We start from the raw sequence: 23,007 nt of genomic DNA on the forward strand, positions 1-23,007 counted from the left end.
TCATTTCAGTCTATAAAGGTACTGACTGTGTAAAACTTCAGCAATCAATGTCCTGTATGTAGCTAACAGATTAAAGGGGAACATGGAAGACAGGTGGAAGCCAAGAAATTGAAGGGTGACTAATGTATTTTTTAATTAAGATAAGAAATAGGTTTATAGAGCATGTGAAGAGAATTACACTTCATCACTATCAAATGAATAAAAAATTACAGTAATTGAGCTATAATTTAAAATATATGAATTTAAATTTAAAGCATACATATACCAAAAGGCCCTTTGCCCCTTATAAGTGCGTGGCTGAGTGAATGTGTATGCCCACCCTTCACTTATCACTCACCTATCCAGAATAACATTTGTTGTCTCTTCCATATTAGCTCCTTGTGGATGAAAGGTCATCCCAATCCTCTGCCCATTACATGCATCTGAGGCAATGCAGCAAGACATAGCACCTCCACAACAGGGCCCATCAGCTGAAGCTGATTTATCCCCACCACTTCATTGTATGGTGGCACCACTCTGAGAAGTATGGTAGGGGTTACATACAAGAACTTGAGGGGACAGCCAAGGATGAGATGGATAGATGGGATGAAAGGGGCTTTGAGTAAGAGGGGAATGTCTTTTGAGTAGGGAATGGAGAAGGCAGGATAAAGGGGTGAGTGGAAAACGGATGATATTTTGATAAAGCCTGAAGGGATTTCTCCCCTATCCTCTCTATTTTCCACATAGTGATGAGGAAGGAGAGTAAAGGAAGCAGCCCTGCTGTGGATGTGCTATGTCTTGCTGTATTGCTTCTGACCCAGGCAGTGGGCAGGAAACTAGGATGACTCTTTATTCATGAGGACCTAAAATAAGAGGGAGGAAAGATTGGTGGATGGGAGTGGAATGGGTAGTAGTGGATGCGTGCCTTTGACTTGGCTACCTCTTTTATAAGGGGGAAGAAGCCCTTGATATATAGATAGAGGTATGTATTAGGTCAATAGTTTTAATTTTAAATTCACATATTCAGAGTTATAGGATTTTTTTTTTAATATAATAATTTGAGGGTGAAAAGGTGTAGATTGAGGATATTAAAGATAATTTAGGTGAGAAAGGAATGAATGTGGTGAGTTGAATAGTAAATTAGTAATTGATTGAAACTAAACAAGATTTCTGAAGGGTTTTTCATACCCATTTCTGTTTTGCAGGGCAGACATAGATGCTCTGGTGGCCTGTCCTCACTACACTAGCCTTTAGGGAGAATGTCTTCATTTTATTGTACCTGTTTTTGAAACTACTTATCCTCTGAACATTTTCCACATCTACCAGTACCTCTTTCTACTTATGATATTTTATTTTATTTATCTATTTTTTTAAGAAACTGAATTTGTTAAACTTTTACCTGCGTGGTCATTTTTCTAGACTTGGTTAAGTGTTCTTTAATTTTTGGTCTTACCTGCTGGATATTTTCCATGCCTACAAATTCCCTGTTGATAGTCCAAGGGTTAGTTCTTAGGTTTTTCCAAGTTTTTCTGTCTTCTTTTGTATGGGCTCCAGAATTAGCAGATGTAAGTGAGTACAGAGGAAGGAATATGAATGTCAAAAGAAGATAAGTAAAAGTGGAAAATGCTTATGGTAATGGAGGTAATTTTTGAAATTGAGAACATGATAAAAGGAAAAATGTGTTTGTAATAGGAAGCAGTAGTACTTCCTGAGAAACAAAACTACCAACACTGTTTTCATGGATTGAATTAAAATGTCAAGTAAAGGACCTGCTTTTATTGATTTATCATTACTATTATTATTATTTTTTTTTATCAGATGTACTTTAATGCATGCCAGACAAACACACCTTATTAAATGGATAAGGCACATACACCTTCAACTACAGATATCGGGGTAGAAATGGAACACAAATGAAGAACCAGGAAATGTGAATTTTTTTTCACTCTGTATAAATTCTTTTCTGAAACAGGGTAGTCCAGGTCGGCGGATGTGGGGTCAGCAGTCAAGTGGTGATGGCTACACCTCATCTATGTCTCCGGCTACAAGAAGAGCTCAGTGGGGCCCAGTAAGGTAAGGTGGAATGAAGAATTCATTAAGATACCTTCTGAGGCAGGGCAGTTGCATGTGTATGTGAGAATGTTTGTTTGTTTACCTAGTTGCATTCCCAATGGTCAGTTCTAACCTAGTTGTGGCATATTGTGTTGGAGCTGTGCTCATTGAGTCCTGTCTCGTCTTCCCATATCAAACTTTGCCTCAAATTTAACAATGTTGTTGGCCTTCATTATATTTTCACTCAACTTGTTTCACAAATCTACATATCTTTGTGGAAAGCTGTACTTTTAACATTGTTTAATCATTCATGTGTTTTTCAATTTCTTAATATACCCTCTAGTTGATCTTTCATCTCATACCAGCAAATCATCTGTCCAATATATCTATGCATTCTATCTGATTTAACTGTTATCACCTCATTTTGCTCCTCCAATATAGGAAGATTCTTTTACTAATCTTTCATTCATTCTTTCCATGTGTCCAAACCATCCTAATACTCTTTCATCAACCCTATCTCCCAGTTCCCTTTCCACCCCTGTTCTCCTCCTCACCTCCTCATTATCACTCTATCTAGCCTAGTAACCCCTATCATACTTTTCAGGCATTTAATCTCAAACACATTCAAACTCCTTCTCTCTTCCCCAGTCATGTTCCATGTTTCTGCCTCGTACAGTGCTGTTGGCACAATCACTCCTTCATATAACCTTCTCTCAGCATCCATTCCCAGATCTCTAATTCTCATTACACTTTTTAATCCCCCAAGGCATTTACTTGCTTCTCTCAATCTACATTCTACCTCCACCCTCACTCCTCCTTTTCCTGCCACATTCGCACCCAAGTATCTAAAACTATCCACTTCCTCCAGTCTTTCACCCTTAATGCTCACTTGTAGCATGAGTAGTGTTGTTGGTTGTGCAGAAGGAGAAGTAAAGGATGTTTGGGTGGGTAGATCTAGTGTTTGGACTTGTTTACCCTGTGATGCCAAACTTCATTTTGAGATATGGGAGTGAAATATGTAGGGCACAGTTACACACTGTTCAAAATATGATGTATGTCACAGTTTATGGGTTAAACACTCTCCAGGCCACTTCATCAGATTTTTCCCTCCTCCCAGTTTAGCAAATTTAGCCTTTACATAGTCATATCTTCCTTTGTCCATTTTCTCCCCAAGTTGTGTCTATCTGGTTGGAGCCCTCCTTGCAGACTCTCTTATGTCTTCACTAATCATAGGAAAAAAGAACAGTGGAGAATTACTAGTCTTTTCACTCAGTCCCATAGTGAAAAGCAATACAGTAGAAAACCATAAACTGCAAGGTAAGTGTAACCATAAGCTGGAACAATTGAAGGATGTGAATGATATTTTGATTCAGCCTGAAAGGATTTTTCCCCCCATCTCTTTTTCTGCATGAGGGGATCGAGGGGGTGGGTTGCCGATTAAGTGAAGCGGCCTTGCTGTGGATGTACTGTCTTGCTATATTGGTTCTGACCCAGGGCGGTGGGCAGGGTACAGGGATGACTTGTGATCCATGAGGAGCAAAGATGAGAGGGGGGGAAAGTGTTGTGGATGGGAGTGGAATGGGTGGAAGTAGGTACGTGCGTTTGACTTAGCTACCTCCCTTATAAGGGGGAAAAAGCTCTTGGTATATAGATAGTGTTTATCCAGTTGTAGTATACAGGGTTGAAACTGCTCATGTGATCCTCTCTTCATATTGTCAAAAGTTACCTTAAATTCCTACGTTTTGTTGGCCCAGATTATTTCTTAAAAATTCTTCCTCAAATTTACATATCTTTGTGGAAAGCTATGCTTCCTAACATCTTTTAAGCAATCTGAATTTTTGCTATGTCATCTTGGTATTCTTTCATTTTGTACAAGCAGATCCTCTCTCTCTCTCTCTTTTTTCTTTCTTTCTTTCTTTCCTTCCTATATTCATTGTAAGAACTATTGTATCGCCTCTCTTCACTCCTCATCATGGGTAATCCTTTTTTGTGACATTCAGTGGCACTGGGCAGAAGACAAGGATGACTCTTCATCCTTGAAGAGCTAAGATAAGAGGGATACAAAGGAGGTGGTGTTCAGGAGTGGAATGGGAGGGAGTGAGTGTGTGCCTTGACTTGGCTGCCTCCCTTGTAAGGGGGAAGAGGCCATTGCTATATAGATATATATGCTAATGTTACTCTTGTCTGTCTTGGAAGTGATTGCTCTATGGGTTGATTTCAGTTTGGTGGATCGTGGAATTTGGTATTGTTAAGGAATCCTTGTTTGGTGGTTTGTGTGTATATATGCTACTGTAAAGATGTATTGTTGGGTGTAGGGAACAGGTTTGTGTAATGTTAGAGATGGGCATCTTCAAGAGCTTTGCTTATATTACATATCATTTTCACATGCACGGAGGATTTTGGTTTTTGATTGTAGGTGTTGTACTGATGTTTTAGTGCAGCCTGTTATCATTCTTAAGAGTTTGTTTTATATTCTTTGTAGGCTGTCTTTGTCTTGATTGTTAAAAATGATGCAATGGATACATAGTGAAGTATTCTTATTAGTGGTTGTTGGATAATCCTGACATTTTGAAACCTATGTATCTATATAGCAAAGGCTTCTTCCCCCTTATAAGAGAGGTAGCCACATTTTGAAATGGCTGGGGCAAATTGTGAGAAAGGATTGAGTGGTGAAAAACACATGTAACCCAAAAGTAGAGGGATACATTTGTGGGTTTGCTGGATGGAAGTTGATAATAGTTTATGAATGGAAAAGAAAATACTGTAATATGGTAAGGCTAAATGACAATGGGCTTTAGATTGATGTGCAATGAGTGGAATAGAGTGATGTTTTGACAGTACAGGGTGCATACGGTAATTGTTTCGTTTTTTAGGGTCATGCAAAAAAGTCACAATTTAGTTGAAAATGCATTTATTGCAAAAAAGAAAACACTCTATATCAGCATACTTCTGGTGTCCTGTTACTCAATGAATCCACCCTTGGCATCAATGACATCCTCAACACACCCTCAAAACCTGGCACAGGCCTTCCTCACAACCTCCTTGGAGAGATTGGCAAAGATGACCTTGATCCAACTGATCAGATCATCCTTACTCTTGTATGGGGTTCGGTTATTATCTCATTCAACTGCACCCCTAGAGTTGAGGTCAGGTGAGTTAGGGGGCCACACATCAGGGGCAACAAAGTCAAAGAAATTATCAGAGAGCCATTTCTGAGATTTTCTTGAGGTGTGACATGGTGCCAAGTCCTGTTGCCACACATAGGGTCTACTAGCAGCTACTTCCTCAATCCATGGCTTCACATGGGTTGGTAGGACGTCGATGTACACTTCAGTGCTCACCTTGAGCCCCTGGGGAAAGAAGAATGGGGCATGACTTGGCCCTTGCTGCAGACTACCCCAAACACCATGACAATTGCAGGAAACTTGGTTTTCATGACTCTTGGCATGTCCTTGGGACAGACAGCCAACCACCTGTTGTTCTGAGAGTTGTGGGTCTGGTCCTGGCAGAAGTTCTTTTCATCTGAAAAGAATCCGAGCATGTCATTTTCTAGAGGGTGCTTCAGTTTGTTGAGCATCTTCTTACTCTTCTTGAAGTGGTTCTCCTTCATCTTTGCAGAGAGGAATTGACCCTTACACATCTTCTATGACTTGTATCTGATATCTTCATGTAAACACTTCCTTACAGTGCCCTCAGTCACTTGCAGCTCTGGCATTGGACCTCATGAACTGGCTGAGGTCTTCATCAACCATATCTTGCAATTGGCTGACAAATTTGGTGTCCCTGATGGTCTCTGATTGTCAAGAATGATGTTTCCTCTTGGCAACACCTTCATAATCATAGAAGAAAACTCCTGACAGTCCTGACAAACTGTTCAGTCACTTTTAGCAGTTCTGAGATCTTGCTGCTACTGTGTCTGGTGGAGATTAACATAAGTACCACATCCCTTTTCTATAGATGAGGAAATGTAAAGCTCTCTATGGATGCAAGTTTCGATGTATATTGATAAGTTGCTTTTGTTTTGAGTGGTGTGGTTACCTGCATCTTTCCACACAATCTCCCTGAAACAACAAAATGATTACTGTACGCACCCTGTACAAGTTTGAGTAAAGTGTTTTTGGATTTTAAGAGTAGGTTTGTGGTGTGGAGTGTGGAGTGTAGGGATGGAATGGGTGGGAGTAATTTTATGCCTTTCCCTTTTTGGCTACCTCCCTTGAAAGGGGGAAAAAGCCTTGGTATATGTATGTATGTAAGAGTAGGTTTGTTAATTAAAGAAAATGAGTGTTGATATGGATGTGCTATTTGTAGTATATGTTGATTACTTTATAAGTAAAGTCTGAAATGGGAATGAAAGGTTTGTACATTGGAGTAGAAAGAGTCCAATTCTTGTTGCTGACCACAAGGTAAGGAAAAAACTAAAAAACAACTGCTCATGTTTGTGTTTTGAATTTTCATGCATGAGCTTTAATGTATCCAATACTTGTGTAAACTTTGAATTAAAAAAATAAACACGTATAATTTTATGTAAATTATTACATTCTTGTACAACAGTGCTGTATTTTTACACTTTTCATGTGGTGACTGTGGTTTGCATGCTTGGTTTTCTTAATTGTGAGAAGAAATAAGCAATTCGGGCTCTGGAGACACGAACCACACCTTAGCACAGTCAAGTGACCTGTCTTTAATCACCAGCTGACTGAAAGACATGACAAACCCTGTAAGCTCAGATATAGATGAGTCATACTACATTCTATTCACCATTTCTCACTGGGTGAGAAGTTCTTTGTCATGTAGCTATTCTATCTGGGTCATTTGATATAGTAAGATCCTCCTTGACCACACCAGAGGTAATCAACAGCATGACCCTTCCCCTACCTGTCATCTGTCTTTTTCTTGGGGAGAGTCTTCTCATATATGCAGGTGATGGGTAGACCTAAGTCAATGATAACGTTGAAGAAATGACTAATGTCAGTATACTCTTCCATAGACCAGCCAAAAAGTCGCGCACAGACTCTGAGGCTTGCAGCTTTTGTTGTGAGGACTGCGAGTGTGACTCAAACTGCTTCCCATCAAATGAGGATCATGAGCTTGACACCAACAAGGAGAACATCTCACTCATGTCCCTAAATGACAACGCTATATCCCTCAAATCAGACCCAGTTTTTACCAAATCAAGTTCAAACTGTGTGACTAAAACTGTTGCTGACTTCGAAAAGATTTACGAGACCAAAAACGAGAAACAAACAGTGACTAAGTCACCACCAGGACTTTTTAGACAACTGTCAGTACTTATGAGAGGCAGACGTAAGAAAGTGAAGTAGATCAGCACAAAAAAAAAAGTTATAATAATAATAAATAAAAATTAATAAATAAAAAAATAAAATAGAATAGCTGTCATGACATAAAAGAAACGAGCTGTAGATAGAATGTGGTGACAATGAGTAAGACTTCACTGACAGACTGTGCTACTAGTGTGGTGATAGTGATGCTTCTAACAAACTAATGAACAGTATGGATTGTAACAAAAGTTTTTTGCTATGATTATATAAAGTGACTTCAGTAGAAAGAGTTAGCTGTACCTATTACAACAGCACAAACTGCCCATCACAAGTTTTCTGTGGTAAGTTAGTGGTTTACCTAATGTCTTAGGTTAAACACAAGGCTGCTGCCTTCATCTGTGAAGGTTTCAGCCTTTGAGTACATGTGGTGGTGGATGTAGAATTTGATGGACGTAGGTCTTGCATGCTGATGACAATGTTGGTTTTGCTAAGTTGCTCTCAGTTATTAACAGTTAACCAAAGCTTAAACAAATTAAATGTGTATTGCTTGCTTTACAGCCAGATAGTTCAAGAGAACATAAAATCCTTTCATGCCTTCCAGACCCATGGTTCCCCAAGGGGACTACATGATGGGCCAGCATCCCAACTACTACCCACAATACCCAATGGCCCCTCATGGGCAAATGCAGCCAACGTCAGGTGCACCCCCTCCCTCCATGGCCCAGATGGGTGCTCTGCAGCAACAACAGCAACAGCAGCAACAACCGCAAGGATTCATGCTCCATGGCCAAGCCCAATCCCTTCCACCACACAGTTTATACCAAAATGGCCAAGGTTACTACAGCCCTGAGCACCAATATCGAGGTTACCCAGCAGCAGCACAATCATATGCTTCAGGTTAGTGGTAATGATCTTAGTGTTGATTTTGGAAAAACATGGGTTGTGTCATTTTAGAGGGAATTTGTCTTACCATTGATACAAAACAACAAGGGATGCTGAATCTGAATCTCATATGAAACATTATCTATATTCTGTCATTATCATAGGAAAGCCATAAACATAATGGTCATTGAAATTGTCAGCTCCAATTTTACTGACTGGAAATCTGTTGTTCCACAGTGGCTCACAAAGGTCCTAAGGTCCTCCTATAGATCTCTCTGGAAAGAAATGTTGGACTGCTGTTAAGTGTTGTATTACTGCAAGACCACTGTTGTCAGTTTTTATGAAAGATTTCTTGGATGAACAGATATCTGGGGGAGACAGTGTGTGTATGTGTTTTGAATGGGATTTGTGTTGCTACTTGTAGCAGAAGCTGGGAGTGGAGTTAATTTGAGCCATACCTAGCAGTGAGTGAGTTTGTCAGCCAATCCTTTACCCCAGGTCTCTCTCTTGCAGGAGACCCATGGCACACAGGCCATGTAAGTCATTCAAGAAAGAAATACTGTGTTGTCTAGAGATATTTAGTGCTTGTAGTAAACAAATTCATTGAGGTCATAATACATTAAAACTAAAAGCACTGAGTCTGCCAACTTTGAAAGCTCAAAGAAAAAGAGGAGATATGATTACAGTAATCAGGTCAATAGAAAGGATAGATTACATTGATGAGTGATGAAAGATTAGCAAAAAGAATGTGGAAACCAGTAGTGGATGGAATGAACTTGAGAGGGAAGACCGAAAATGAGATGGATTGGGTGAAAGGGCTCTGAGCATGAGGAAAATGTCTGTTGAGCAGGAAAGGAAAAGGCAAGGGATAGGTGTGAGTGGAGAATGGTTGTGTATAGAGATAAGTTGATGCAGTCCAATGGGATTTCTCCTCATCTTCTCTATTTTTTACATGAGAAGATGAGGAGGGGTAGCTATGTGAATGAAGTTGTTGGCTCTGCTGTGGATATACTCCTCTGATCAATAAGTAATGAGAAAATGTCAGGAGAGACACTATTCATTTTCATAAGCTTACAAATCTTTGTCTCCTTCAAGATAATTGCCTCTCACATCTACACACTTCTCTCCCAATCCTGGAAGACCTCCTCAAAGTCCTTTTTCAGTAGTCCCTTCAGGTAACTTTCCGATACCTCTTTCAGCTCCTCTGTTGACTGGAATCTGGTTCACCTGAGGCTATCTTTCATATGTGGGAACAGGAAGAAGTCGTAAGGGGCTAGGTCAGGGCTGAAGGGTGGGTGTTGTACCACTTTCATTCCCCTGTTGGCTATCCAGGTGGTCACCAGCGTTGACTTGTGGTATGGGGCATTGTCCTGGTGGAACCACCACTGACCACTTCTCCACTGCTGAGGCCTCTTCTTCCTCATCTTCTCCCTGAACCTTTTCATAACAGTAAGGTAATATTCCTTATTGACGGTTTGACCCTGAGGAACCCATTCAATGTGAATGAGACCCTGAGAGTCAAAGAAAGGAATGACCATGGCCTTCTCTTGCGACCTGCTCATCTTTGCCTTTTTGGGTCTGGGGGAGGTCGCGTGCTTCCACTGAGCACTCTGATGTTTGCTCTCAGGGTCGTAGGTGGGCACCCAACTCTCGTCGCAAGTTACTAACCTTATTCAGGAAACCTGAATCAGCCTCTATCATTACGAGAATGTCAGTGCAACATTCTACACGCAACTGCCTCTGGTCGTCGGGAGAGGATCTTTGGCACGAACTTGGCTCAGACTCTGTGGAGCTTCAGATCTTTGGTCAGAACTGTCTCTATAGTGCCAATAATATTATTATAGCTTCATCCCCATAGGTCTCCTTTAACATTCCATAAGCTTTTTGTTTGGTTTTCTTAAGTTTAGCACAAAATTTGATGGCGTCATGTTGCTCCATATTTCCCTGCATTTTGACAAGTGTTCATATATTGGCAAACCGAATCAGACTGGTTCCACCACGTTCACTGCTGCACTCAGACCTACAAATATAGAGAGTTGCCAGTTAGTCATTTTATAGAATTACAAAGGCAAAGCATGCCGACAGGAGACCTTTTGATCCATATCTAGGTCGGATGCAAAAAAAAAAAAAAAAAAAAAAAAATATTAATAATAAATTAAAACTATAACAATGTAAATAACAATTAAAATACATAAATAAATGCATTGGTATAGTTGAATAACAAACAAACAGGTAAATAGTAAATGATAATAAATTGACATATAACTAATAATAAATGAAAATCAGACAGACAAATTATAACAAAACAAAAACAAATAATATAACATAAATTATAATAATTACAGCATCTTACTTAGGTATTTATCTAAATGATTCTTAAAGCTTCGAACTGAACTACATTGCACTACCTGTGCAGGAAGTTTATTCCATTCATTAACTACACGGTTGGCAAAGTTGTTTCTACCTACTTCCAAATTGAATCTATTTCCGGACAGTTTGAGACCATTGTTTCTTGTCTGATTCTCATTCAATGTGAAAATTTGGTCACTTTTGATGTTGTCAATCCCCTTTAAAATCTTAAAGACCTGTATCAAGTCACCTCTGAGTCTACGCTTTTTTAGGGAAAACAGATTCATGTGCTTAAGTCGATTTTCGTATGATTTATTTTTGATATTTGGAATCAGTTTTGTGGCTCGCCGTTGTACTTTTTCCAGTCTGTCAATGTCTTTAATGAGATTCGGTGACCATACGGAAACAGCATATTCCAAATGTGGACGAACTAACGATTTATATAGCTTGTTAATGAGTGATGGACTTTTGAAATCAAAAGATCGCGCAATCAATCCCAGAATCTTATTTGCTTTCTCAGAGGCTGAAATACACTGCTTGGATGATTTGAGGTCGTTACTGATAATTACGCCGAGATCTTTTTCACTATCCACTTTTGTTAACGAATTTCCAAATAACTTGTAATCGTACTTGCTGTTATTTTTACCTATGTGCATTACCTTGCATTTACTTATGTTAAATTTCATTAGCCACTTTTCAGACCATTGCTGTAATTTATCTAAATCTTCTTGAATATCTAATTGGTTTGAGTGATCATTTGCCACTCCGCATAGTTTTGTATCATCAGCAAATTTGGAAACAGTAGATTTTAGTCCATGGTCTATATCATTTATATATACTATGAATAGAAGTGGCCCAAGAACGGAACCCTGAGGAACTCCACTTGCAACACTTTTCCATCCAGAAGTTTTTCCATTTAAAACAACTCTCTGTTTTCGACCTTTCAACCAATTACTAGTCCAACCTAATAGGCTACCACTTATTCCATGCAAAGCTAATTTAGTAAGTAGTCTTTCGTGTGGGACGGTATCAAAAGCTTTTGCAAAGTCTAGATATATTAAATCTATATTGTTTCTTTTGTCATAATTCGAGACAACTGTGTTGTAGAATTCGAGTAAGTTAGTCACGCAAGAACGTTTCCGTCTGAAACCATGTTGGCTATCATTTATCAAACGGTTACTTTCTAAATGATATTCGATAGCATCTCTGATGATAGTTTCCATTATTTTTCCTACGATCGAAGTCAAACTAATAGGCCTATAGTTATTTGGTTTCTTTTTGTCACCTTTTTTGAATATGGGAGTAACGTTAGCTAGCTTCCATTCTCTTGGGACATCTCCGGATATGATGGATTTCTTGAAAATAATTTCTAGTGGAACAACAATCTCATTTTTCATTTCCTTTAAGATTCTTGGATGCCAACCGTCAGGCCCTGGTGTTTTATTAACTTTGAGTTTGTCTATACACCTTTTAATTTTTTCTTTTGTTATATTTACCGTAGTGAGTAAGTTTACCCCAGACTTTTCACAGGTTTCAGTTTGGAATTCACTTTGAGGTGTTTCGTTTACGAATACCGAGCTAAAATAATTGTTTAAGAGATTACACATTCCTTCATTTGAATATTCAAGTTGACCGTCAGCAGATAATAGTGGACCAATGTGATTCCTAACAACCTTTTTATCTCTAATGTAACTATAGAATTCTTTGGGATTCTCTTTGGATTTCTCAGCGATGTTCATTTCGTATTGTCGTTTTCTTTTTCTTATTGTCTTTTTTAAATTTCTCTGTATTGATACATAACTTTCATAGTCATTAGATGCACCCGAGCACTTATATTTCTTATAAGCCTGTCTCTTTTTAGCAATACTTTTTTCAGTTTCTTCACCATGAAGTAGTATTTTGATCAAATCATATTTAATGTCTCACCTGTCATTTTCTCATTACTTATTGAGCAAGGGAGTATTGTTTTGCTTCTGACCTAGGAAGTGGGTAGTAGACAGGGGTGACCCTTTATCCCCAATGAGTTAAGATTAGAAGAAAACAAATGGGAGTGGAATGGATGGAGTTGGGTGAATGCCTTGGCTGGCTACCTTCCGTATAAGTGGGAAGAGACCTTTGGTGTACAGATATAGACAAATTTATACTGATCAAACATGTGTAGGTTTCAGCTTAGTTTCCCGAAAAGGATGATCAGGATCCAAGAAATTGAAGAGATCACCAGCAGACCATCCTATGTAGAAGGTTGTAGGTCAATAGATGATTCAGAATAGGATGATCAAGTTGGGGAAGAAACTCAAGGAACTATTGGGGCATCCTTTACAGAAGCTGTACTAGTGACCCGAGAGAACTTGTAGGTATATAGGTAGGTCAAAATAGACTAAAAAAATGGTAGCTAAGCAGCATGTTAGTTGTAGGACAATACATGCAGTCCCAAAGATACAAGCAGTTAGATTTCATTTAACATAGTCATATAATGAATTCTTTCACTCCCACAAACTTGTCCCCAGAATCTAAATATCATACATCCTCATACAGCAGGGGATAGATTTTGAACTTTATCTTAAACTGAATGTTTTGTCATAGGATTTGAGACCCTATGTTAAAAATGGTCCCTAATTTACTCTCATATCGTATTGTTGGTTTCCCTTATATATAATGGTCATTAATGGGACCTACTTGTAGTTGGAGGCCAGGCTTAGTGATTTTACCCTTTCTTTGAAAAGGGTGGATGTAACCATACTTCAGCCATAAAGGTAAGAGTAAGTTAAAAGGAAATAGTTAACCTTAACAAGGAGTCAGCGTGGAAGTGCAGTGCTAAGAATGATGTAAGGAACTCCATAAGGACTTGAAGTCTTCATAGTACTAAGGCCATGTAGGGGAAAAACAACATGCATGGAAGGTGATTTGGATTTAAGGTCAGAGACCACAAGATTGAGAATTGGCATCAGAATGGGTAAATTAAAGTTTTGAGCAAAGATGATCTGTTACATGTCATATTCCAACATACAAATTCCTAGAGACATGGTATTATAGTCTGTATTAGACATAGTCTGTATTGTTATGTTACAATTTTCCTGTAGCTGAAACTTTCACAAAACTGCATTAAAAACTGGACTGTGTTGTCATTTTGCCATAATAAATGGTTTTGTTTTTCTCAGGTGACCAGTCCAAGTCCTATGCCCAGCCTCATTCTCAAGCACCTTTTCGCCTTCATGGTGACTCAACTGAAGATCAGCATTCATCAGGAAGCCTTCGATCTAGTGCCAAGTCATCCCCCAGTAGACAACCTCATCCTTCAGCACATCAGAAATCACCAAGTCCAAGTCGGCAGTCATCCATCAGTCATGCACCTGTAGCAGCACCTCCTCCAGATGACATGGAGCCCCAAAATGTGTCCTTTATTGCCTCACAGCAGGATCAGGCAGATGAGATGGCCTCCATGTCAGATCGACTCAAGAAACTTAATATCACCTCAGGCTCAAGAACATACAGAGTACATGAGCCAAGTTCTCCTACTCGTCCACACGTTGGCATAAGAACTTTTAGAGTCCCGACCAAGAAAGGCACTCCAGTTCATGATGATGTAGACTTGCCTCAGCCTATGCCCCCACAACGCTCAATATCCCCACCGTATAATGCAGACAGTGCTAGAAATGAAGATAATGCTGAGGAGATAGGAAGAGCAGAGCCTCTTCAAGATGATAAAGCAGACAAAGGTTTCTACATATCATTTGATGATGATACGGGACCCAAGAGACCAAAGCCGCAGCTGCGGAATAAAAGGCTTTCTCAGCGCAAATCATCTACTCCTTCCACACCATTGTCCACTCCTAGTAAAGAAGAATCTCCTGTGTTTACAGTAAGTTCAGTGTCTACTGTCTGCCTGCCGATTGGTTTTGCAAGTGATTTTTATTTATATCTTATTAATTGATGTTTTCACTGATTTTTGTATAAACAGCAACACTTATTTTTGTTGAGTGGGCTTCAGTAATTGTATGCATAGTAGTGACTGCTTCTCATAATCAGTTGTTCCCCATAAGTTATTATTTCTTTATTTTCTTCCTTTTTTGTATTACTGTGTAATGCATGTTTTGTGTGTGCATCCTCCTTGTCTCAGGAACGGCCAAGTCAGACCAGCAATGGCTCCTGGGAGCCGGAGCGGCCAAGCATGTTTCCTGTGCGGAGGCCCAGCATGTCTCCTACACTCTCACCTCAGGCCCAGTCCCCTACAGGCAATGCCTCCTTGGGTCACTCACCTAGTGGGGTATTGTACCCTCAAATGAATGGGCTCTACTCTAAGGATTCAGAAGGTGCCGAACTGTTTTTACAGTCCACAGCACCTACTGAAGACTCCAAACAGAACACCTTACGAGGTTCCTCTGCCAACCTGGCGCTAGTCATTGGAGATGACCTAGTCAACCCAGAGAATGTGAGTAACAAGCCGTTCGGAGGAAGGAGGTGTTTTTCCAAGGCCGTCATTGACCTCACTCTTTGTTTGAACCCAAGTTAACTGGCTGTTTTGTGTACCAAGTTTTTATTGATTTATTTATTTGATTTTTAACTTAAAAAGCAGACTTTTAATGCAATCCCAAATATTTTAGATGATTTTAGGTAAAAAACATTCCATTAAAGTTTTTAAACGTTTTTGATCTCATGCCCTACCATGAAAAAAATTTGGTATTTCTTGCAAACAAAATTAGGTGTTTTAGTGAAAGACCTAGCAGGGGTTTTAATTGGTGAGTATTAGCTATCGGCTTGGCCGTAGGGGTACATTCATTTGACATGCACTTGATGTTTCCCAGACATCAATGAGTCAAATGGAGAAGAAGAAAGAATTGTTAATGTTGAAGTCTCTGAGAAGAAAACAAGAACAAGAGGAGACTCGGCGTGTGAAGGAGTATGAAGCACAAGAAAAAAGAAATTTAGAGAAGATGAAGGAAGAGGAGAAAATAAGAAAGAAGGAAGAGGAGAAATCCCGTAGAGAAGCGATTTTAGAAAGATACAAGATCAAAAAAGCCATCGAGGAAGCTGAAAAGGAGGTATTGATTAAGCCTGTTGTCAAAATGGTCCAATTTGAGATTATTTTTATTTATTTATATATTTATTTATATTTTTCTTACATTCTGAAAAAAAAGATTATAATGAAAAATGGTAGATCCCTTGAATGCTGTCTTGTGAACCCCCATGCAGCGTGACCCAAGTGAAAGAATTAATTCTAAAAAATATCCATTTCTTTCTTTTGCCGTGCTACTCCTACCTGTTATGATTTCCTTTGTTTGCTAAGTTTATTTTTCCCCTCCATAATGGCTACTAAGACAGCCACCAGCCTGTTACTCACCTGTAGGAATTGCTGCATGAGTTACTTACATTCCCTCAGTGCTCTGGCTCACTAGAAATGACCTTATCTTTTTCTAACAATTGTTGTTGCTCCCTGTTTTAGTTTTGGTCTCGCAAAAATTAAGAGACTTGATATTTTCAGGGCCGATATTATGAACCACCTCCTGGCTATAATCTGGATTCTCCTGGCTCCTCATCGGGTAAATCGTCAGTACGGTTGCGAAGTAAAACAAGTGGTGGAACCAAACCACGACCTAAGACAATGATAGAATCAAGAGGGTCCTATGGTGACATTACAGATGGCAAGCTAATGGGAAGTGGAGACAAGAAGGGCAGCTCCCATAACCTTGCTGGTGGTAAGTGCTCATCCAATGAACAAAATTTTGGCTGTATTAAAAGGAATTTCAGAACCCCTACACCATACACTGTAAGGACTGTGTACACCTCATGCATAAGAGTAGGTATGACATTAGTTACTGTGTGCTGTAAAGGACCCTGAATTTATATTTTATATTACAGCTTTTTTGTTTATCAAAGCACCTCTTCTTATTGTTAAAACAAGCTTCTTGGTTTCACTTGGTTGTAACTTGGAAAACACTACATATACCACCTAAACATGTTTTTGGTTTGGTTGTGATCAGGGTTGTTGGATTTAATGGTGAATCAGGACCCCTCCCCAACTCCATTTGTTGTTTTGGGTTTTCTTAGCACATATCCACACATGTTGCCAACATTTGATGAGTGCAAAGAAACACAGACCTAGTGTAGTGGCACCCTAGCTATAGTGTTTAAAACCTTGCTCCTCATTTCTTTGGGTTCATCACATGTTGGCACTGCAGCAACTGAACTTTTATAAATCCTCCCATCATCACTGAGGGTGATGTGGAATATTTGTTATTTATGATAGAGATGTGGAAGTCAAGCAAGAAAATACCGTGAAGGTAGTTGCATCTGTGTGGTGGGTAAGTTGAGTGTATTGAGTTGTCCTGTCATATCTACAATGCATGGGTGCATGGTTGTTGCAACACTAGGTTACACAATTTTGAGATGTTTATTACAGCTACATAATGACTTACAGTTTTGTTGCCTTTCACTACTGATGCTGTTTTTACCATTTTTTTAAATGCTGCCTTCATGCTAGATGGCATGGAGAATTTTTTTCAAGTTAATTTACTCCTTAAACTTCAAAATGGAAGTTCATGATGACTTCTCAGATTTATAAGCATAAACTTTCATTTTCTGAGTTGAAGTGTGCACTGTAACAAGTTAAATGCACCATTGCCTTTGTGTGTAGCTGTACATGGCCAAAACAAAGAACACACTTGCACTAGAGTGGTACAAATATAACTAGTAGGAGCTAGTAAGAGCTCTAAGGGCCAGTTTGAGTACTTGGCATGGCACGTGTGTTGTAGACGGTGGACGGAGTGGCAGCAGCAGTGCTGGGGGGACCATGCGCAAGAGTAGCGGCAAATGGGGATCCTCTCACTCCCTCTCGCGGGCTTCAGGTTCTCGTGGATCCACCAGTAGTCTTTCTGGAGGTGAGAAAAACTATTTGATTTGCAGCTTTGCCTCTTTAAGAATGTATAATTTTTCTATGATAGTATTGGTATTGTTATATAGTTAGATTTTAATGTATTTCATGTAATCTAGAAGTGCTAAATCATGTCAAGAAATAGTTTTTAGTAGTGTGCAGGCTTGCCACATATGCTGCAAGTGTGGGGCTTGGCTCCGAGTTGTAAGTACAGAAGCATTGTTTGCTTTTCAGTGCCCAAGGCTTCATGGGCATTGTCAGTTACAATGCATTCTTATGTAATGGCAGACATTTATTTTCCTTGGTCCTAGCCCCCTTACAATCCTATACCCTCCTGTATACAATATTGATCCTGCATGAGCCTCTGACAAGCACCACTTGCTTTGTGTTGTGGTATTGCGTTACCTTGTATGTTGCCTCTTAGACTGCCACGGGGGTTCGGCCACGACTACTCGCACGCTGGACCGCGGGCACACCGGCCGCCGGCCCAACTCCGTCCTTGGCGGCTCTTCCACCTACTCCCGCAGTAGAGGATCCTCACGTACGTTGGTTTCATTGGATTTGTTTAATTCAAAGCTTGGCAGTATGATTTTTTAAGGTAACATTATTTTCAAGCTGGAGTACTCTAACAAAGTTTACCTTAAAAAATTTAGAATTTATTATGGTTTCAAGAGGTTTGTAGCTGTTTCTCCCAGTCTCAGATGCAACCAAAACAACAATATCAACTGCCAGTGGTCTTTTTAATACCCTCCCTATTCACAAACCTCTGAAATTTGGATTGATTTTAACTTTGATATGTTATTCTGTAACAAGCTTGATCTTGTTCATTCAGTCTCGACCATAATCTAGATAAATGGTAACATAATTCATATTCAGGTGAGCTTGTGCTAAGTTATGTTAGGAGTAGTTTGTAGGCTATTGATACATTTTTCGTGCAACAGTGTTTGGTTCTCGTGCTCAACGACTGAATTCTTGCGAGGAGGAGGATAGATTCCGAGTGCATGAGGCCAGGCGCCCAAGCCTTGCCTTGGAAAGGGCAGGACATGTTAGGGTGGGGATGCGTCGTGGACTCTCTTCTCAGAGTCTTGTTGGCAGTCCCAGCCATCGCAAATACAGGTCAACTGGAAACCTTAGTGGTAAGCCCCACCAGGTCAAGCAAAGATATCGTGACATGATGTTTGGTGGTGGCAGATTAAGTGTACATAAAACAAATATGATGGCCATTAAACTAAGGGAGAAGGTGATTTAACATTTCCTGGTGGTGGTGGTGGGTTTCAAATGAAACCATGCGGTTGATGGATGTAACGTTTCATAGTCATAGATCATTAATGGCTGTAGATCTTTTAACAAAACGTAGCTTAGAACCAAGTAAAATCTAACCTATGTGATGGTGAATATATAATGTGCACATGCTAGGTGACGACAAATAATTATAAACTTTTTTTTTTGTCAGGCACTTGATTGAAATTAACACCTAACTCATGCTAAACTTGCATTCTGTGGTAAAATAGGGATGTGGTAAAACAACACGGCATTACTACTTTGTGACTAAGTATTGATCTTGTATCATCTAACATTTTTCTTATGCTGACAGGATTTCGAACAAGAAGTATGTTATTTATGCTCCTGATGGTTATGCTCCTTAGTATTGCTATGATGCTTTGATTGCAAATTAAATTGCTCTTTTAATTCTAGGTGTCAGTATGTATCATGTACTTACAGATATGCATACAAATGTAAGCTCATATATTAGACACATTTGGAAACAGAGTTGTGTATTTATGTACATAATTTTATATGTATCACTATATGTATCATACAGTACAAACACAAAAAACAAAAAACAACAACAACAACAGAATACAAGATCACAAACATCTGCATAATTCTCACATCAACTCCATCAAACTACACACCCAGTTTCAACCATTAAATAACATCAGCCATATACTGGTAGTTGATCTTAATGAACACCACCCAATTTAGTTGCATACTTCATCTGTGAACCCTAAAGGACAAAACTCCAGGACGACTCCCAATGTTTCATCCATTTAATTAGTTTGTCTCTTAGTCCTTCAATATGCTCCAATTTTGACACAATTCGATTGTGAGTTACTTCATAAAGGGCTTTCTCTAGGTCAAGGTACACACAGTCCACCAAGCCCTCCCTCTCTTGCAGCACATCAGTCACTCTCAAGTAAAAACTCACACATGACTTAACAGATTTGAAGCCAAACTGACTGTCAGAATGTTTATCTCATCATGATATTTGGTCCATCAATCTTTCATAATCCTTTCACATAATTTCACTATTGTGCTGGTCATTGATACTGGCCTATAGTTTAGCAGTGTCTCCTTACTTCCATCTTTGGTAATTGGTACCACATAAGCCCTTTTTCAGTCATGTGGCACTATGCCTTCTTTTAATGAATATACAATAAGAATGAATATTGTCTGCCAGCTGTTCCCTTCATTCTTTAAGTATTCAGTTCGAGATCCAGTCAGGTACTGAAGCTTTTCTCAAGCTCAGTGATACCAGAAGATGGAGAACTTCCCTCATCTTCTAAACCTGAATTCTTGCTCACCTCTCCTGTAAAAAAAATGCTCCTCTTTGAGTAGACAGGAAACTTTCATTCATTATTTCTGTCTGGACTGAGGTTTCTTCAAAGGCCTCACCACCCACTATTAGCTCGGTCATTACTTCCCAGCATCACAATTTACTACTGATAAACATGTAAAGAGGTTTTGGTTCATCCTTACATTTATCTACAACAAAATTACCTTTTCCCCTGTGGATTCTTGTATAGTCATCTCTAGCTTGTTTGTAAGCTTTTGTTTCATTGCTTCCCTTCGATTCTCCCCAAGCCATGGTTTTCTCTCTCTCCCAGTCTCTGACTCATATCTCCTGCTCACCCTTTTTGTTGAACCAATCATTTTTCTGCTTCTTTCTTACATTTATCTTTGGTACATATTTGTTCACTCCCAGGTTGTAAATGTCAAGAAAATGTTCCCATTTCCTCATTATTCCCTTGGTATTCGTAATTCTGATTCCTCCCAGTCTGGTTCTTCAAAGAATTTCTTCAAGCCTGAGTAATCTGTCTTCCCAAAATTAAGTCTGCCTTACCCATGTGATTCATTACTTGGCTCTATTTCCTCATCCATACATGCATACACCAAGGGCTTTGTCCCCCCTTATAAGGGAGGTAGCCAAAGTCAAAAGGCATAATTCCACTCCCGCCCATTCCACTCCTATTCACCACCCTTCCCTCCCTCCCCCCCTCTCTTTTCTTGGCTCCACCAGCTGAAGTTCACTTGCTACATGGTCACTTTTTCCTAGGGGGGGCAAAGATAGTTCAAGGAGCTGAAGATGTCTAGCTTTTTGGTGAGTAGCAGATCTTGTGGGAATTTCATCTCCTATTACCCAAGACTAGTAAAAGAGGTGTGGAGGGAGTGAACATGAGGGGGCAACCTAGGATGAGATGGATGGATGGGGTAAAAGGGGCTTTGGGGAAGAGGGGAATGTCTGTTGAGGAGGGATGGGAGAGGACAGAAGACAGGGGTGAATGGAATGGAGAATGGTTGTATATGAATGAGGTGATGCATGAGGTGGAATGGGTGGGGGGATAGGGGGTGAGGTAGTATGTATGAGAAAAGTTTGACACAGAGCGAAGGGATTTCTCCCTATCTTCTCCTTTTCTGCATGGGGGGATGGAGGGGGGGGTCACCAATTTTATGAAGCGGCCTTGCTGTGGATGTGCTGTGTCTTGCAACACTGCTTCTGACCCAGGGCAGTGGACAATATGCAGGGATGATGTGTCATCCAGGAGGTGCCAAGATAAGAGGGAGAGTAGAGGGTGGAGGGGAGTGGAGTGTGTTAGGGATGGAATGGGTGGGAATGGTTTTTATGCCTTTGTTTTTTTTGGCTACCTCCCTTGTAAGGGGGAAAAAGCCTTTGGTATATGTATATGTATGTATTACCTAAGTCACTTTCTTTATTCCCTGGGTCATTGTGTTCACCATTGCTATATTTAACAGGGTATTTCCCTAGGAATCTGCTTTGCCACTTGCTTCCCAGTCTTCCCAGCATATTTCACTACAATTGAAGTCTCCAATAAGAATATTGTTACTTTGTGTATGTGATTTTCTCTCCCCACCTCCCCTGTGTATCAATATCCCCTTGCCCCAATATCTCACCTCATACACATTAAATAAAATCTATTCAACAACATTTTGGCACCATATAGAAGGGCCATCCTTGTTCCCTGCTGCTCTCTTTGGGTTTAAGGGATGGTGGTGAGAGCCAGTGCATCTAAAGTATGACCCATCAGCCAGAGCTGGTTTACCCCCACTGCTTTCATATGTAATAACACCCCCCTCCCCCACCCTCATTCATTCTCTAAATTTTTACAGAGCAGATGATAACTATGTCATCCTTCCATCCATTCACTCCTCACTTTTGTATTTTCGCTACCCTGCATATACATATAAAATACCGTAAAGAATCTACATGTTCATTGGAATGATTAACATCTGTGAAACAGTACTGAAATGTTGGAAACATCAATACAGAACTATAGAATCCCATACCATAGTGAGACAGGGAGACCATGTGGTTAACCTCTTCAGGAATGCATCAGAAATTAGATGATAGGTCAGCACAGTTTACCAGTTTAATATTTTGTCTCCAATAACCAGTAGTTTTATACTTGGAGACAATATCATACTGAAGAGATGGAGTCACAGAGAGGGTAAAGGAGATATTTAAGGGAGGTAGCCAAAAAGGAAAAGGCATAAAATCATTCCCACCCATTTCATCCCTGAATACACTCCACACCCCTCCACCCTCCCTCTCATCTTAGCACCTCCTGTATGATGGGTCATCCCTGCACCTTGTCCACTGCCCTGGGTCAGAAGCAGTGTCGCAAGACACAGCACATCCACAGCAAGGCCACTTCATTAAGTCAGCGACCCCCCCATGCATAAAAGGAGAAATCCCTTCGGGCTGCGTCAAATTTTGCTCACACACACTACCTCACCCCCCATCCCCCCGCCCATTCCACCTCATGCATCACAACATCATCCATATACAACCATTCTCCATTCACCCCTGTCTTCTGTCCTCTCCCGTCCTTCCTCAACAGACATTCCCCTCTTCCCCAAAGCCCCCTTCACCCCATCCATCCACCTCATCCTAGGACGTCCCCTTAACTTCACTCCCTCCACATCTGGCTTCCATACCTCTTTTACTAGTCTTTCTTCACTCATTCTTTCCATGTGTCCAAACCATCCTAATACTTTTTCATCAACCCTATCTCCCAACTCCCTTTCCACCACCATTCTTCTCCTCACCTCCTCATTTCTCACTCTATCTAGCCTAGTAACCCCCACCATACTTCTCAGACACCTCATCTCAAACACATTCAAACTCCTCTCTTCCTCTCTTATGTTCCATGTTTCTTCCCCATACAGTGCTGTTGGCACAATCACTCCTTCATACAGTCTCGTCTTAGCATCCATTCCCAAATGTCTATTCCTCATTACACTCTTCAATCCACCAAGGCATTTACTCGCTTCTCTCAATCTACATTCTACCTCCAC

At 40.0% G+C, this 23,007-nt stretch overlaps 1 protein-coding gene across 6 annotated transcripts in view; it reads left to right on the forward strand.

The window, feature by feature from the left end:
* The window catches only part of Patronin (calmodulin-regulated spectrin-associated protein patronin), an 88,658-nt gene that overhangs the window by 60,694 nt on the left and 4,957 nt on the right, over positions 1-23,007 (forward strand). For all 6 annotated transcript variants that reach the window (XM_076207966.1, XM_076207971.1, XM_076207968.1 and 3 more), the window contains 9 exons: positions 1,952-2,052; positions 7,912-8,207; positions 13,700-14,400; positions 14,659-14,970; positions 15,344-15,580; positions 16,021-16,234; positions 17,291-17,416; positions 17,834-17,950; positions 18,351-18,545. In XM_076207966.1, coding sequence (XP_076064081.1) covers positions 1,952-2,052; positions 7,912-8,207; positions 13,700-14,400; positions 14,659-14,970; positions 15,344-15,580; positions 16,021-16,234; positions 17,291-17,416; positions 17,834-17,950; positions 18,351-18,545 — 2,299 coding nt within the window. The remainder of the gene's footprint in view (positions 1-1,951; positions 2,053-7,911; positions 8,208-13,699; positions 14,401-14,658; positions 14,971-15,343; positions 15,581-16,020; positions 16,235-17,290; positions 17,417-17,833; positions 17,951-18,350; positions 18,546-23,007) is intronic.

This window comes from Oratosquilla oratoria, chromosome 24 (genome assembly GCF_046742065.1).
Source record: "Oratosquilla oratoria isolate Oo_2021 chromosome 24, ASM4674206v1, whole genome shotgun sequence".
In the NCBI taxonomy this organism is placed as follows: Eukaryota; Metazoa; Arthropoda; class Malacostraca; order Stomatopoda; family Squillidae; genus Oratosquilla; species Oratosquilla oratoria.